Source organism: Typha angustifolia, chromosome 3 (assembly GCF_048772165.1).
Source record: "Typha angustifolia cultivar Huaian chromosome 3, ASM4877216v1, whole genome shotgun sequence".
NCBI lineage: Eukaryota > Viridiplantae > Streptophyta > Magnoliopsida > Poales > Typhaceae > Typha > Typha angustifolia.
In genome coordinates, this window is record NC_133241.1 from 1,256,200 (window position 1) to 1,273,232 (window position 17,033).

At 34.6% G+C, this 17,033-nt stretch overlaps 2 protein-coding genes across 2 annotated transcripts; both read left to right on the forward strand.

Moving 5' to 3' along the window:
- Nucleotides 1–1,049: 1,049 nt before the first annotated feature.
- On the forward strand, nucleotides 1,050–9,102 carry LOC140758444 (uncharacterized). Its single transcript, XM_073094614.1, has 5 exons — nucleotides 1,050–1,160; nucleotides 1,647–1,929; nucleotides 2,257–2,341; nucleotides 3,233–3,354; nucleotides 8,628–9,102. The coding sequence occupies exons 2-5, from the start codon at nucleotides 1,648–1,650 to the stop codon at nucleotides 8,880–8,882; spliced, it is 744 nt and encodes a 247-aa protein (XP_072950715.1). The 5' UTR covers nucleotides 1,050–1,160; nucleotide 1,647; the 3' UTR covers nucleotides 8,883–9,102.
- Nucleotides 9,103–11,348: 2,246 nt separating this feature from the next.
- LOC140778042 (uncharacterized) lies at nucleotides 11,349–15,273 on the forward strand. The gene is made up of 5 exons (XM_073122566.1): nucleotides 11,349–11,816; nucleotides 13,339–13,389; nucleotides 14,138–14,271; nucleotides 14,697–14,797; nucleotides 14,883–15,273. The coding sequence occupies exons 1-5, from the start codon at nucleotides 11,424–11,426 to the stop codon at nucleotides 15,056–15,058; spliced, it is 855 nt and encodes a 284-aa protein (XP_072978667.1). The 5' UTR covers nucleotides 11,349–11,423; the 3' UTR covers nucleotides 15,059–15,273.
- Nucleotides 15,274–17,033: the final 1,760 nt, after the last annotated feature.

Genomic DNA, 17,033 nt, shown 5'->3' on the forward strand with positions numbered 1-17,033 from the left:
CATCATAACTAACATGGATCTAAATAAGCCATAAAGTACATCTATACATCAGGTTATCCGGTTAGCCACTGCAGTAGATTAGGTGGTGGTTTCTACTGCTCGGTAACAGTAGAGAGGCGGCATTGTACGTTTTTGTAATAGTAGAAACTAAATTCCCTATTTGACTATCTATGTCATTTAAATTTAAATGTTATCGATCTTTATATATCTAATTAATTGCCTAAGAGTTATATTATTCATAGTATTATTATTGTACTTAGGGAGAAAAGAATTTGTTAAAAAATAGAGAGAATATTGAAGCTTCCTTGAACTAAAACATTGGCAAACAAATTCTTAAACAATTACTATATTGGGTCTTCTCTAAATTTTGGGAGCTATTTGCATAAAAGAAAATCTTTAAAGTTTTATAAGAGAAATTAATTTCTTAAAAATTAATTATATTTCTTTGGATGAACACTTTATATAATAATAATAAAGTGCACAAAGAAAAGCTCAAATTTATTCTTTATAAACTTAAAGGGGTTTTAGTGTAAATACCCCAAATTTTGGGGAATAGAATACAATTTATTCTTCAAATTAAAGTGTTGGGAAATTTTTTAAAAAATATCTTATAACTTTTTTCTTTCAAAAAATATTCTATGTTAATTTTCACCTAACAAAAAATAATAAAAAAATAAAAATATTTCATTACTTTTAAAAATAAAAAAATAAAAAATCTAAAAAATTGAGTCAAGGATATAAAGGTTATCTTGTATTTATGATTAAGTAACCATTTCTATATGATATAGTGTGAATTATTTTTGATGTCTAAATAATTCTTCTTATTATTTTCCACATACATATTCTATACTTTTTTATATCCACATAAATCTCCTGAAATAAAAATAAAAAATCTACATGAACCCATAATTGAGGGGTATATTTCGGGACACTAAATGTAATTAACTCAGTAAAAAGGAAATTGTGAAGGGTGTTATTTAAATCCAATTAAAATATGCAAATATCAATTGAAAATTTGAAAATTAGAATTAATATTCCATCAATTATTATATCTTTATCCCTCCCCCCTCTCTTCCGTCTATAAAACCCTAGAAACTAAATCGAGCGAGCAGAAGGATAAAAGAAACCCTTCTCTTCGAATCTTCTCCTTTGATTCTAAGGTACGATTCCTCGTTCATCTTTGCCTGCCTTTGTTGCTGATTTGATCCATTCATCTTTGACTTCTTGTATCTACGTTCATCAAATTCCTTTTTGCTATATAATTTTAATCGATCTCCGCGAAAAGCACCAATCGTGGTGTGAAAGATTAGTTTTTGAAGAACAAGTTTTATAATTCTCTGTGCCAAGAAAAGAAAAAGGTAATCTTCTTAAAGATTAGGGCCCTTCATCTGCATTGAATCCACTGCAATTTGACTTGTTCAAGTTTAGAGTCAGAACTTTTTCTAGTAAAGGGAAGGTTTATATTATGTTCTTTGGCATTTCAAGAGTTTACTTTATATCTTGTTGTATATAATATATGCCTCTGATGTGATTACTTAGATCTTTTTTATTTTTTTTGCCTTGTGTCCATGGAAGTATATTTATGTGTGGTGTTATTTAGTCAATATTTCTTTTGTGTCCCCTAAATTGATGTGAGTGATTCACAGAATGAGTTTGCGTACATCGTCATCGATTAGATGTAAGACGAGATATGTGATGGAAGGTGGCCTTGGAGAAATGTCGTCGAATGTGGACCTTAATGATCCTGTGGTGGAGGCCGGAATGCACAAAGGAACTTCTGTTCCTGAAAACTTGCACTTGTTGGCTGATGTTAGTGCACGACAGTACTCACAGTTTCTGACTGATGATGGCATGCGAGGATCACCTATTGATGTTGATTCTATTGAGGATGATGTCGTGATCTTATCTTCATCAGCTCGGCTATCCCAGGTTTGTGTTCCATCACTCCATGATTTTGCATTTGGAATTTTGGATGACAACTTTAGTATTTTTGGATTTTTTTTTATAACCCATGGGATGAAAAGTGGTTCGATTCTTTATTAAACTTGTGCTTATGTTAAGAAGATTGAATGTAACAGAAACATATGTGAAATCCTTGTAATTCAACCTTTTATTTTCCTTGTAGTGGGCAATGATGGAGTCGGGTCAGTAATTTAGTATGCAGTTATACTATTTTTGCAAATAGGTTGTTGTAACTTAAGTTTTTATTTTTCTTTTTCTTGTGCTCTCTGATATGTTTTTCTTTTAATGGGCTAGACAAGTAATGGGGCACCTAGGAGGAAGTGCCCTGCAACAGTGCTTCTCGATGATGATCTGGAGGAGGTTCATCCAAGGCAAACAGGTCATTATGCATCTGTTAATTATCATATACTTTCTTCAAGTTCATATGTACAATTATATTTTTTGTGTACGAGAACAAAATTAGGTATATATTGTTGGTTGGATAAATCTATGTAGGTGCATAATAGTCAACGACATTTCAGATTAAAGAGTTAGATTTGGATCTTTAGGTGTCTTTAAATTGAGTCAGGCCTAGTTAGAGTTATCCCTGACAAACCTATTTGATCTTCTTCATTTTCCTTGATCTCTTTTTTTCCCCTGGTTGGGTGGTTCCATACTAGAACCTATTATCTTCACCTCTTTCTCAATTGAGCAAAATGTCGGAGGTATTCCTTTTCTTTATATTTTACACGAATATTATCTATTGTTTTTCCTCTATTCATTCTTTTTTACACTACCTATCATAAATTGAGGTTCTACCTCTGCCCCCTTGTTCCAAGATGCTGAAAATGGTCACTATTGAAACCTTAGGAGTTAGAGTATCCTTTGCCTGCAAATAACCCTATTTTATTCCAAAGGCTGATACACTGGGGCTTTTAAAATTAAAACAAAATATCTTATGTTTCTTTAGATTGTTTAACTATGTATAATCTTTCTTCTGAATCCACATAGCGCTTTCCTTTTTCCCTTTTTAGTGAATTTTCTTTCACATCAATTGGTAGCAGTATTGTAGCAGCTTGAGTGCATTTCTCTTGAGGTTTAAGATGATTTTGTATTACATCTTACGGAACCATAATTTACTATTTCAGGGAAATGTGCTTTCTTTTTCTTAGGATACAGAAGGCCATATTTAGTATTAGATATGTCATTTTTGTTAGAAAACATTTTGCTTCCTTTATTTACACTTCCGTTCTACAAATATCGTGGCTGACTTTTTAATCTATTCTCAAAGGTGGTGATGTAGACAAAACAATGAGGACTTTATCTTGTAGCAACCATAACAAGCGTTTGAGGATTCCACGAAGCAATGTGGCTACCAATAACGAATTTAATGAATATTATCGCAACAGCAAGGTTCTTTTTCTCTGCTTTATTGTTTCTGCACTTATTTTCGTATAAGTCTGTATAAGAATTTTCTTCCATCTCCTCGTATAGTTAGCAGTGCCTATCCTTCTTAAGTTGATTATTCCTTAGTCCCAAGGAAATCTTTTGGAGATCTCTCCATTAAAACTGGCATATTCTGTTTATTATTATTAGACGTACTTGTATTGGTTGTGTCTGGTCCACAAATCAGACCCATCTTGCACATAATTTTCAGCTAGGCATAAATTGATCTATACTTCTTTATGTTATTTGACTCTGTTCAGTTTGATTTGCTATAGGCCCAAATGGACTAGATCATCTGATTACTCAATGTGTGAAAGTTCCTATTCCCTTTGACTGAGTTGTTTCTCATTCAGTCAATTTAGCCTTCTATACTAGTCTTTTATGTGAACTAAGTTGGTCTAGACCCAAGATATTTTGAAGTCGGGTAAGAAATACAGAATCAAATTGAGAAGTGTTATTCTTCCAATTTCTTTTTCAATTTAGGAGTTGACTTCTGATAATGTATTTACAAGAATGTGCTAGTTGAGTATTCAATCCTAATAAAGCCATATTGCCTTGAAGTAACTTGTCAAATAGTCTGGACTCCTTTTGTCACAATGTAAAAACAGTGTAGCTTGAATATCACTAATTCTTAGTTTCCTATCGAAGAAGTATATTATTGGCTAAAGTTCAAACTTTTAAGTTGGGAGAGTTAGTGCCACTGATGTTCATAAGAAGTGATTTTCACTACAATTTCATTTGTGTGGAAAGACTGGTTGCAATGCCTTGAACAAGTGATTCTTAATAGAATCTAAAATGAAAGGCCTATGTTTATGCAAACAATCACTAGGATATCTAGCTTAGAGGCATGTAGAAATGTGCTCACATAGGATACTGGAAAGAAAAAGATGAGGGAGGCTACTCACCTTCACCCTTCACCATTTGTCGTTGACCTTGCCGTCGCCACTCACTACCAAGTTCATCGCCCCCGAGCTCGAGGTGCCGCTTGCACCAATGTCGAGTGCGCTAGCTCGAGGAGGAAGAAAGGGTGGTGGATTGGTTCAGATTGAAAAAAAATTTAACTTGCGAATACTTAAATGCGCACAGCTTAAGTTTTTATTCAACCCAAGCTGACCCACCTGACCCTTTCTTCCTCCTCGGGCCAAGGCACTCGACTAGGGTGCGAGCGGCACCTCGAACTCGGGGGCGACAAAGTCAGCGGTGAGCAGCAACGATGAGGTCAATGGCGAGAGGGCGAAGCCCTTAGAAGAGGTGTCGTGCGACCGTTGTATGTGTAGGTCGTCCACACGACCATTGTTAGTGCCAATCATACGCTGTGGCCTGTTGCACATACTGTGGCAAGCTAAAATGGGCACACCCTATGCCACTAGCACTAGAATTCAAGGATTGTTTGAGTATTAGAATTCAAGTATAGCAAGTCATTAATGTTTCCTTGAAACCAAAATAGTTTACAATATTTCATGCAATGTAGAATGAATTTTCGAGAAAGAATTTGATTTAATTAGAGGAACAAATAAAAAAATCGTGCCATAGTTATTTATACATCATTTCCCTCTTGCTTAATACATATTTTTGAAATACCTAGAATTCACCATGCGCCAACAATGTGAGGTAGCCTCCATAAGAGACGCAAATAGAGGGGATAATAGCTAACAACTTGCCAACCATTACTAGATATAACTAAAAATAACATAAGCAACAGTAAGACACATAGGCCATCGATTAGTACAACAATGCAACAAAGTCGACAAATGCAAAAGTACATACTGAACTAGAAGCTACATCGAGGGCATACTACTCTACAAACTATTACAATAAGCCAGTAAAATAGTCTAATGCCTCAATAGCTAACCTGGTCACATCATGCTCTTCCCATTGCATTGGTTAGTCCATATCAGATATTGACCTAGAACTGGAAGTGAGCCTAAAGTATAGCAAGTGGCAATTATATCAAGCATGATTAGGCTATAAGGAAACAAGCAAACACATAGCATAAACAATATATATGTCTATATTTAACACGATAAAGTGCATAATATATTAGATCAACAAGTACGACAGATGGCTATATATATATATAGCCAGCATGGTCTGGCTTCTGCACAATTTGACTTACTCGATATTCACATGCCTACCTATCATTTGAGAATAGGCCTACCAATTGTTACCCATATTTATCTAAAATGAGCACTCCTAAAATGGATGGTTGACCTCAACTGTAGTATCGTCTACCCATGCCCAACAAATAGCTGAACTAATTTATGTAGCCATAGACTAAAGAGCTTAGTTATCTAGAATAAGCATCCCTAAAAGGAAGAGTAGATCTTAGCTGTAGTATTGTTTGCCCATGCCCAACAAATAGTTGAACTAATTTTCTATAGCCATACACTAAGGAGTTTAGTCATGGGCCTGTGACCACAAATACTAACCACATCGTGCATCAATGCTAGAGTTCGCACCATTGAGCTACTGGCCCTACAAAGCATCCTCATCCTATGCCAGCTGGGTACCGTTAGACCTACATTGTCCTACCTCTCACACATTCAATTTTATTACCAAAAGGGTTTGACCTTCTCCTAAAGCAGTATTATTGCCCATGTAAGCTTGGCGATTGGTGTACCTGATTGTTTGATATCTACAGGCAGAGACTTCAAACATGGGTCCTACTATATTATACTATAATACAATTTTCTCCTCTTACTTTGGTTGGGTGGTATCATGTTTTGTTGAGACATAGAAGTCCTACTCTCAAATGGTTGTGCACATGGTGTTAGTGTCATCCTAATTTGTGTACATGTTACCAACAGGGAAATCAACAAGTATAATGTAGACTAATATAGACATCATCATGAAATAAATATATATCACCACTAAATATGCTACCATACATACACAAGCATCGTGGCAATTGGAAAAAGTATTAGGTGTTATATTGCCACTATATGCCGGCATCTAGTGAAATATACCATGTCTTGTCATTTGTATAACCTATCACCTCATATAAACATCAAGTATTAGTAAGGGGAGATAGTCCATTTGCCTACTATCGCTGAGTTCTCGGCAACGATTAGGGTTCCTTGTAGGTCACAATCAGCTTTAGGAGTCATGTTAGTTGATGGAAGACCTGTGAAAAATGTTATATTAGGGCCACATTAAAGGAATAACTAAGGTAAATAAATTAGCCCAAAAAGACTAGTCCCAATGTATTGAAAGGCGACCGCGGTTAATAGGCAATCACCCCACTGCCTAGGTTCTAGATGAAAGGTGGGTGCCAAGATGGTCTAGCATTTTTAATATATATTATATGTTAATATAGGATATTTAAATATTTTTAATGGTAATTTACAACTCTAACATACATATAGATATATATATTATCAAAGTTTATATATAAATATGTATATATTTTTATCCATATATAATATATATATATGGAGCATGACAACTTATCTCACGGTTTATCCTCTCTATATTGGGATTGAGAACCCACAATATTTTGAAAATAGAAGTGGTGGATTCCGAAAGCAGATAGAGCGAGAAAAAGAAAAATGAGTTCCCAAGGTAGAAAAAGACTCCTATCTACATTAGGAATCCATAATACTTTGAAAAGAGAAGTTGTGAGTTCCCAAAGCAGAGAAAGAGAAAAAGATAAATAGGTTCTTAAGGCAGAAAGAGAGAAAAAGAAGAAGAAGAAGAAGAAGCAGAAGAAAAAAGAGGAGGAATGGCGGCCTACCTGCCATTAGTAGGCCGCCTAGGTGCATGGTGGGGCAGCTTGCCAGCTGCCCCACCACTATCTTGATGAGCATTGATCACCTTTAAAAACAGTGACTGGCCAAAAGTCTTTTCATAGGCTCAGTCTAATAGATCGATCCAAGTTTGCCTCCCATTGCTAGCCCAACCCGAACCTTGCTTGAGCCAAGCTTGATCCAACCTTTGGGATTTTCGATCAAGCCTACACAACCCCTGGTGCTAGGCCTTAGCTAGGCCTTGTTTAGTTTGAGCCTAAGTCACCTAACCCACAAAGGAGAGAAACTCAACACAGAGAGGCTTTCCATGACCCTTAGTCAGTCGTTAGGTGGAGGTGAGCCACGACCCAGATTTCTGATGAGGTAGGCCAAAGTCTTGCCAAAGGAGGCAATAGGGAAAGGTGGTGGTTTAGGCTATGGGTTGAGATAGGTGAGGTTGCACCGCAGTGATGGAGGTCCCATAGTGGCAGGGACAAGCCATGTGTAACAGGATGGCCCAAACAAAATCTCTCGCTAGGAGGAAGCTTTGGGTAATGGAAAAGCCCCCCTGACCGCCAACCAGTTAATTTTTTGGAGAAGTCGTAGAGGAATAGAGGAACCGGTATTGTACAGACCAGACCAAGCCCAAATTAAAGGAGGGAAGAGCTAGAGGGCTTATCGGGGATCTCATCGGCAGTGTCAGCACAAAGTTCTGACCCGCGACAGTGGCACAAACAGGAGAGAGGGTAAGGGAGGTTTCAGTGAAAATGGGAGATGAGAATTTAGTAGGGAAAAGGTCGAAAGAAGAGAAGACATATGGCACGCCACTCTGGTACTGTGGTGCAGAGAGGGTGAGGGAGTCTATGCGGCCCCGCCCTTTCTTTGTCTTGCCTAATATAATGCATTAATCTTTTACACGTTGATGTGTTGGTGATCGACAATCTGTTTTCTATAGTGAGGTGTAACGGAATGTTGGCATATAAGGAGTCATTGTGCTTTACATGATTATGAGCTAAGGTATGTGCTTATTTTCCTGGAGCAAATAGAGGGTCAACAACTCTTGAGATAAATAGCTAACCAACATACTTCGTTTTTAGTACTAGTTTCGTAATAGCCGTTTTGTCTTAAGGCAATCTGAGTGTATCACCATTTTAGATATGTCCTATGCTACAATGCATCTATATCTTCTCTTTTTCTTTGTCTTTTTCTTTTTCTTTTGTTTTTCTTTGTCTTTTTCTTTTTCTTTTCTTTTTCTTTGTGTTTGTATTTTTTATCCTTCTGGCTTTTGGTCATGCTGTTTGTTATTTAGGTGTGTACTGAAGTTTGTAGGCTTGAGTTCAATAAGTAGATCTTCCATATGGAGTATCTGTTATTAAACATACTTGTAACAGTGTTCAGCTTCTACAGCAACAAATTCATGCTCTGTTATTTTCATTATCCTTGGAATCTCTTTTTATTTTTTGAATTCTTTGAATTCTTTTTCTCACTTTATGGTTGGTTTAATATGTGCTGCAGAAAAACAAATCAAAGAATCCACAACCAGAGCCTGTAAAGGTGTCTCCACAGGAACCGGCATTCAGCTGCCCTGTTTGCTTGAACCAGCTGGACGAACCATGCTCGACTATCTGCGGCCATATTTTCTGTCAGAGTTGTATTAAGGCTTCAATTAAAGCACAAAAGAAATGCCCTACCTGTCGGAGGAAACTTAACAAGAACAATTTCCATAGAGTATATCTACCTACAATAAATCAACAGAGTAACTCAGATTGATTACTCCTTTTCCTCTTCAGTTCATTGCTGCAGTTGGGTCCAGAAGCATCAGTTTTGTGTGATGAAACCGTGTTTTAGTTCTACATCTTTTGTACAACAGCTATTTAAATAAGAGATGTCTCGAAATTTTATATGGGCACTCTATATAATGAAGATGTATTTGATTCATTTGATCATCTTATGTATCGCAGGTAAGTGAAGTGAAGAGAAATTTCTGTTACTCTATAATTTGTATGAATAGATGTTCTGCATTCTCGTATATCTTACATAGAACGGTTGAGTGCTGAAAGCAAGATGTACACAATCTTATCACCTTCTGGAGTATAAGAGACTGTTTCTATAGCTTGAATCTGCATCCCAGTTGACCTGCAATGTAAGAACTTATTAGAGCTGCCTTGATGACTCCCCGCCATAAACTACCATTATTTTATATAGGGTTTTAAATTATTATTATGGTTAGTTTTTAACCAAATATTTATAGGATATTCCTCACGGTTGATAAAAAAATTAGCAAATGTAGGTAAATAAATAAAAGTGCCATTCTTTCTGATAGTTTAGAGTGTCAAATTTATCATTGATTTTTATTTTCTTGCAAAAATTTAAAAAAATTCTTAAAATATTTTTTTTTATCAGATAAAATTAGATAATTAGTTAGTTAGTTAAACTGAGTATATAATTAGTTTTACTAATCAGTTTTTAATAAAAATAATATCATTGGAAAGGTCTCGTCGAGACCTTTAAACTGAGTCTAATATTAAATTATTTTTAATTTTATTTAAATATTAAATTTTTATTATTTATAAAAATGTGTCTAATAAATTATGTGCCCTAAAATATAATTACTTAAAATTATTCTCAATATAAATATTAAAATACATTAGATATGAAATACGTCAAACATAAAATACATTAAAAATAAAACCGGAACCGGAACTGGTGGCTGCAGAATCGGAACCGGTGGCTACGGAGATGACTTACCAGAATATTAAACATCTATTATTTTTATTATGTTTGGTTAATTTCTGCTTATTTTATGTAATGTAATTTTGATATTTTTAGTTAATGATATGTAATGCTTATTTCGATGTTTATTTCGTGTAATATAATTTCGATGTGTTTAATTAAAAAATTAGTAATTTAAAATTCCTTCTAAAACTATTAAATATTAGTCTTATTTTAAATATCTCAATGAGAGCTTTCTAACCATATATTTTTTATTAAAAAATAATAACGCTAAAATAACTTATTAAGTAATTTAAAATAGCTAATATAATAATATATATTATATTATTATTTTAATATATATGGAGCCCGGTCGGTTGGAGTGCACCGGGCTCTTGCTCCATTTTTGGCTCAATATTTGGAGCCCATATAGAGGCAGAGTTGGAGATGCTCTTATAACTTTAAAAATAATGACAATTATAATATTTTGTTTTCAATAGTAATTACGTAAGAAATTTATTATACAAAATAACGATAGCAAGTTATTATGAATCTATACTTGTGCCATGTCATCCGAACCCTCTCGCCATAACGCCACCATCCATTTACCTACAAACCTCATATTTATATTTGGTCATTCGATTTCTCCATATTATTTTAATTATCTCAAAAAATTATCCTAACGTTGGTTACTTAACTAATAGTTATTATATAAATAAGGTAAATTAACTATTGATCATATAACAACGAGACTATCAAAATAATCGAGCCGGCTCGAGCTCGGCTCGATAATGCTCGATCAAGCTCGGCTCGAAAATATGCTGAGTTGAGCTTGATCATTAAAGCTAGGCTCGAAATTAAATTTAAGCCAAGCTTGATCCCGAGTCGACTCAATAAGGCTCGAATATATATATACTAATATGAATCATCATATCAAAACCATTTCACCCATTCAGAATTTCAGTCATTATTTTCTGACACAATTATCTTTATTGTTTGTAATTTATATTTTGGTTGCTTGTAGTTTTTTGACACAATTATTTTTGTTACTTGTAATTTATGTTTTGGTTGCTTGTAGTTTTTTGACACAAAAATAAGCTTGAAATTAATTTCAATCTAAGCTTGATTAGAGCCGGGCTCGATCAAACTCGGCTAGTATACACCCCTGTATAACAACGGCAATAACCATATATAAGATAGACAAATTTGCACTGTTTTCTAATTTATCTATCAAATTGACAACACTCAAACTTAAATATCAAAACAAAATTATTTTACTATAATAATAAATAAAACGCTGATCTTATAATTTTTATTTAGAAAAATAATTAACATTTAAGTTTAGGTGCTATCTATTTTGATAAATAAATTTTAAAATAAAACTAGTTTAGTCCTAAACTTAATTATAAATAACTATATGGTAGGGTTTGAATGATAATAAAATCAAAGTATAGGGTGTAGAGTATAAATTTCTAAGGAATCAAATATCTATATTGCAAAGAAAGCAAGACCGTTGAACAAAATCTAGTGTAAATAACTAATAAATAAATAGCAGCGTTTCCTCTCACCGGAGAACTCCGGAGCAAGGAACGGAGTGAGATGCTTCGCCCCTCCACCCTCGTCTCCTCCGCCAATCGCCTCCATCTCCTCTCCTACCCCTCTTCCTCCTCTCTCCCTCGTCACCCAAGAAACCCTAATTTCGCCCCTAAATCTTCTGCCGAATCCCTCTCTCTCCGATATCTTCCCCTCCCTTCTCGCGCCTTTGCGTCGCACCGCGTGCTCTCTTGTCGATCTGCGAAGCGGCTGGAGGAGTCCGAGGTTGTGGTTGCGGACCTGGTGGAGGTCGAGGAGGTGGAGGAGGAGAGAGTGAAAGATGAAGGGGATCGGATTAGCGTGGGGGTTGGAGAGCCGAGCTTTCCGGTGCGTGTTGAGAGTTGGAAGATGAGTTTGGGAGATCAGGCGTTCTTCCTCTTGGCCTTCATTGCTGTCACGGTGAGTATTTCCTTGTAATTTGGCTTCTCTTTTGTTTTGGGTTTTGGATTTGTGTGGATTTAGGAGTTGTGAACGTCTAAAATGAGTTCACTTCTTACCAAAATGTGATCTTTTGTTCGATCTCGTTTGTTTATTGAGTGGGGAGATGTCGATTTTATTAGATGGGATGGGGATGAAATGGAGATGGCTTTCTTATTTCTTCTTTTGAGGATTGTTAATAAATTTGCAGCAGGGTGAAGATTTGGTGCTTCTTACTATCTTGGTGTGGGTAGTTTAGCGGTTGGTTTAGCCGTAATACATTGGCAGAAGGTGTTAATTTTGGACATTTTAAGTTTTATTCCTTGTTCTTTTTATGAAACAGTTATTATTCAATTTCTTCAGGTGTTATGTGGTTGAAAAGGAACCAAAAGGATGAATCCCAACCTTAAATATGTCTTTAGAGTTTAGTCATCATTGGTTTGGAGTTGCTTCTGTAGGCATCTTATATTTCTAAATTTCTTTATACAATAGTTTTTTAATGCGCTTTCTGAACACCAATTTCTTATGCACATCTATTTATAGTTGATTTGATCTATGGATGCAAATCTCGTTCTCAGATAATCCTATGTTGCCATATATGTGTGCTTGGGTTAGTATGGGTTGTTGTTTATAGACCTTAATAATTAAATCTTACAGTTAAAGTGGCCTTAAAAATGAGATTGTGCTTCATTTGGATCTTTATCCGTCTGTGCCTTGGAGATGGAAACAAATCTCTAAATACAAGCTGTCTATCGTTAAGCTTTGTCTAGACTGCTATTCTGAAGGAATTTCATGAAAGTTTTTTCCAGAGGTGAATGATCCTAAAGTCTAGACAGGATAACAGATAACTTTTTCCTCTAATTGGCCTTATAATTCTCATGGAAGGTTCCTTTAGTGGTAAGTGTAGAGCATTAACACCAACTTATTGTCTAGGACTTTACACTACATGAACCTTATAGTCACTTCTTCTAGGGCAATATGAGCTATCTCATTAAATTTCTTCCGTTCTTCGTGGCAGTTCCTTTGATATATCTGATAGCTAGCTACTTAATTTAGGCAGATAATAGAATTGTTGGATAACATGCAGACTCATTGTCTATCTATATTTACAACAACTTAGTATTTCATTAGAAACATATGGGTTAACTAACTGTTTCTTGCTTAGACTAAGAAATTACATAATTAATTTTTTATTTTTCTATGGAAATTTATTATCACTTATTAGTTCTATAATTTGATTATATGGAGTCTGGACTTCACATTTTAATAAAGCTGATTGCAAAGGAGATGAATTAGAACATATAGCATCATTTTAAGATTTCAGCATACTTAGGTTGTAGTTATGGGTTCTAACCAAGTCAAGGATATAATTTTATTTATTTCCAAATTCGAGCTTGTATGCCTCAAGAATTACGCTGACCTATGAAAAAATTCTTTTTTTTTCAATTAGAATTTTTCAGGAAAATAATAATGGTAACACTATGTTTATTTCTATATATTGCAGACCTCTGTAGCATTTACCAGCCTGGTGGTTGCAGTTATTCCTACACTGTTTGTAAGTTGTTCTTATCATTTAATTTGTACAGTTCGTTATTTTCATACATTATGGTTCAGTGGAAGGTTATGGCTTTCATGAAGTAATTTGATAACTATATTAATAATTGTTTAGTAACTGTATTAGTATGCGGTATACCAATCCTAATAGCTGGGCCAAAAACAAAGTTTGCTAGATGGGCCAGAAATGTCAGCTTAACTCTTTCCTTAGGACGCAAGTTTGCTTGTCTGCTGCCTGTAAAATTCATGCTGAGCTAATCTCTACTAAGCATGTTCAATTTGTTGACATCCCGTAACTTGAGCTCGATCAACTTATCTTCTTGGGGGACCAGAGACCTCATAAATCTTGCATCTTTTAATCTTCCAATGCTTCTTGAATATCCGGAATAAATTTCTCAATTTATGTTTTCTTTTCATTTTGAACTTTGAGCTTTTGCTCTTATAATTTTTTAATAGTATTTCTTGTTTCAGAATAAACAAAGGTTACAAAATCTTCTCGTATCACAAGCTAGTTTCTCTTCATTGTGTATGTTATCCTGCCTATTTTCAGCTTTTTAAGCTTTTCATGACACATTTGAGTTGAAACCGAAAAGGGCTGCATACTCAATCTCTCGTTAGAGTTTATCTTCTCATTGTTCCTGTTAAGCAGCCAGTTCAATGTGCAAGTCCGTTGTTCTTTTCACCTTTTTTTTTTCCTGTTACATGCCTCCACGCAGCATAATGATATTAAACCCTTGTTTCTTCTTTAGGCAATGAAAAGAGCGGCAACATCTTTTGCAAAGCTAGCAGATACTGCTCGTGAAGAACTACCAAGTACTATGGCAGCAATAAGACTCTCTGGCATGGAGATCAGTGATCTCACTTTGGAATTGAGTGATTTGAGGTAAAAGAAAATAAGGCCTCGTCTAGTTCATGCATGAAGTTTTTTAAAGATAACTTTATGCGCATTCTTTAAATGTAAATTATATGCATATATAATTTTACTCACATTTTGTTTAGTTGTAAAATGTAATAATTATCTTGAATAAGATTTTAATTGTAATTAAAATCTTATAAAACGTGTTACCTCTGATAAAATTTTATACATAACTTACCACATAATTTACTTTATGCAGCATTTGACTAAAATATATTTAAGAAAATTCCATTTCATAAATAAATACCTTGCACAAACCAAACACCACCTAAACTTATTTGGTCATTAAAGGAGAGAGATTGCAGACACTGCATGCTGGTCATACCAAAGTGGCTGGCTTTCCCTTTAAAGTAGCTAGTTCACACACTCCTTGTATTGCCATTACTTTTCAGCCAGGAGATAGCAGATGGTGTCACCAAATCGGCTCAAGCAGTTCAAGCTGCAGAGGCTGGAATCAGACAGATGGGAACTATGGCTCGGCAGCAGACTATCTGTATGTTGTCAAGTCTCTCATTCTATTTGTATATTCCACCTTATTTATTTGTTTAAATTGATCTTGCCAATGTGTTTACTTACAGCAATGATACAGGAAAGAGCAAGCTTACCAAATATCTCAATACAACCTGTGGTTGCGGGTGCGGCAAGAAGAACTTCTCGTGTGGTTGGCCAGGCCAAAAAGGCTTTCATCAATCTTCTCTCTCCACGAGAACATAACGGTGAGGAAGAACAGAAACCTGATAAGGTGGAGTCATGACGAAAATGCTCATGGTTTAGGTAATCTTCCTCAAAACAAATAGATATTTTGCTCTTCTTTCCAGCTTTTTGAGGTTCAAGTTGTACTTCTTTCTCTACATTTATGCGGATTGTTTCAATCTTTGTAAAGAAAGGCGGGTAAGAATATTACTTCAGCTTACGTAGCATGATTGCAGAGTAACAATTACAAATGAATAGATTACTTCCAGTGCAGAATCCTTCTAACATCCCTGTGTTAATTCATCTAGCATAGCCTGAAAAATAACGCAGGCCATCTTCTACAATGCTAGTCAAATTTCAGTATCACTAACCCAGACATTTTGGAAATTTCAGAATATCGATCTTCAACTTGAAGAGGTTAGTTTATATTTTATTGGTGCAAAATAATCTGCAAATGGAGATATTATTTTTAGCTTTTCAGAAGAGAAAACTTTGATAGTGTCCAGTAATATTAAGGCTTACTTCATTTATGAGGCGTTCACTTACATAAGAGAGCTTATGATGTTCAATTGTAAATCGTATATTTTATAATAGATGGATGAAGAGAGAAGAGAGGAGAGAATGGAGAGAATGATTGAAATGATACATTTTCAAGGATAAAATAGTAATCTATAAACATAGCAATATTGGATGGAAAGGAGGATAGAGAAGTAGGTATCAGTAAACTAATATTAAGATAAACTGTTGTTTAATTACTATACTAGTATAATTATGCTTGTACTAGAATAAGCTTAAGCTTATTTAATTTTGAACACTCGAACAAAATTGCTGCACACAATCTACTCTACTTCTAAACCTTTCACCTAAAGAACTAACGAAAGAAACGGGTAAATACATTTTCCACTCGTATAGTTGTGCTTAAAATCACTTTTATCTTTCATGTACTAAAAAGTTTCAAATCAGTCTTTATATGTATGATTAAAGTGATACTATTAACTTTCTTATCCAACTTAAGTAAGAATATACAAATTATTAAAATATCCCATCCTCACCGGAAATCACCGTCGCCGCTCTCTCCCTCTCCATCGTACTCTTCTCTACCTCTAGGGGGAGGAAGGAGAAAAGTAGTGAGAAAAGAAGAGTGGAGAGGTGAGAAGGAAGATTGATCTTTTTCTTTATTGTCATTTTAGGGCAAGGAAGAAGCTAAGGGTATTTTAGTTTATAAAATATAACAAATTGAGGAAAAATTAATTCTGAAAATTATTTGGGCAAGTATGTTAAATTTGACGAAAAATTTAACGATCTCACTTCAGTCGTAGGTATAGAGATTAATTTTAGACAACTTTTAGTACAGAAAGTAAAACAATTTTGGACATTAATATAAAAACATAAAATATATTTAACCCTTAAAAAAAGGAAATAAAAACCCTTCGGCACTATTATAACACCACCCTCTATTACAAAAATAAAATGAGGAAATTTTCAAATAACACCATTCAATATCATATATTTTCGATTAACACCCATCTAATCAACCCCACTGTTACTTTTAACTAACTGTCATTAACTATACTTATCAAGCTTAAATTGAAAATAATTTTGAGCCTATAATTAGGGTTAAGTTTGAATTGAAATTATTTTAATTCAAGCGACTATTGAGCTTGTGCTTTAGCTTAACAAGCAATCAATAAGTGATTCCAAGCTTGAATCAATTCAAGACTAAATGGGGCTTGATCAAGCATTATTCAACTATAAAAACATAAACTAATATAAATCCCTATATTAGTGTTAACTTCTAGCAGCAGGAACCCTAGGAACTAATATATTAAAATATTACGACCTTATATAATATTATATTACTATTTTGAGCTTGATCGAGCAAAATTAATTTCAAGCCTAATTCCTTGATCGAGCTTGAATTGGTTCCATATCGGAGCTCGTGCTTAATCAAGAATAAACCTTAATGCCGTTTCAATTATTTTGACAGTCCTAGTCTATAATTATTGGTAATTTACTGATCAAATTACTTAAATACT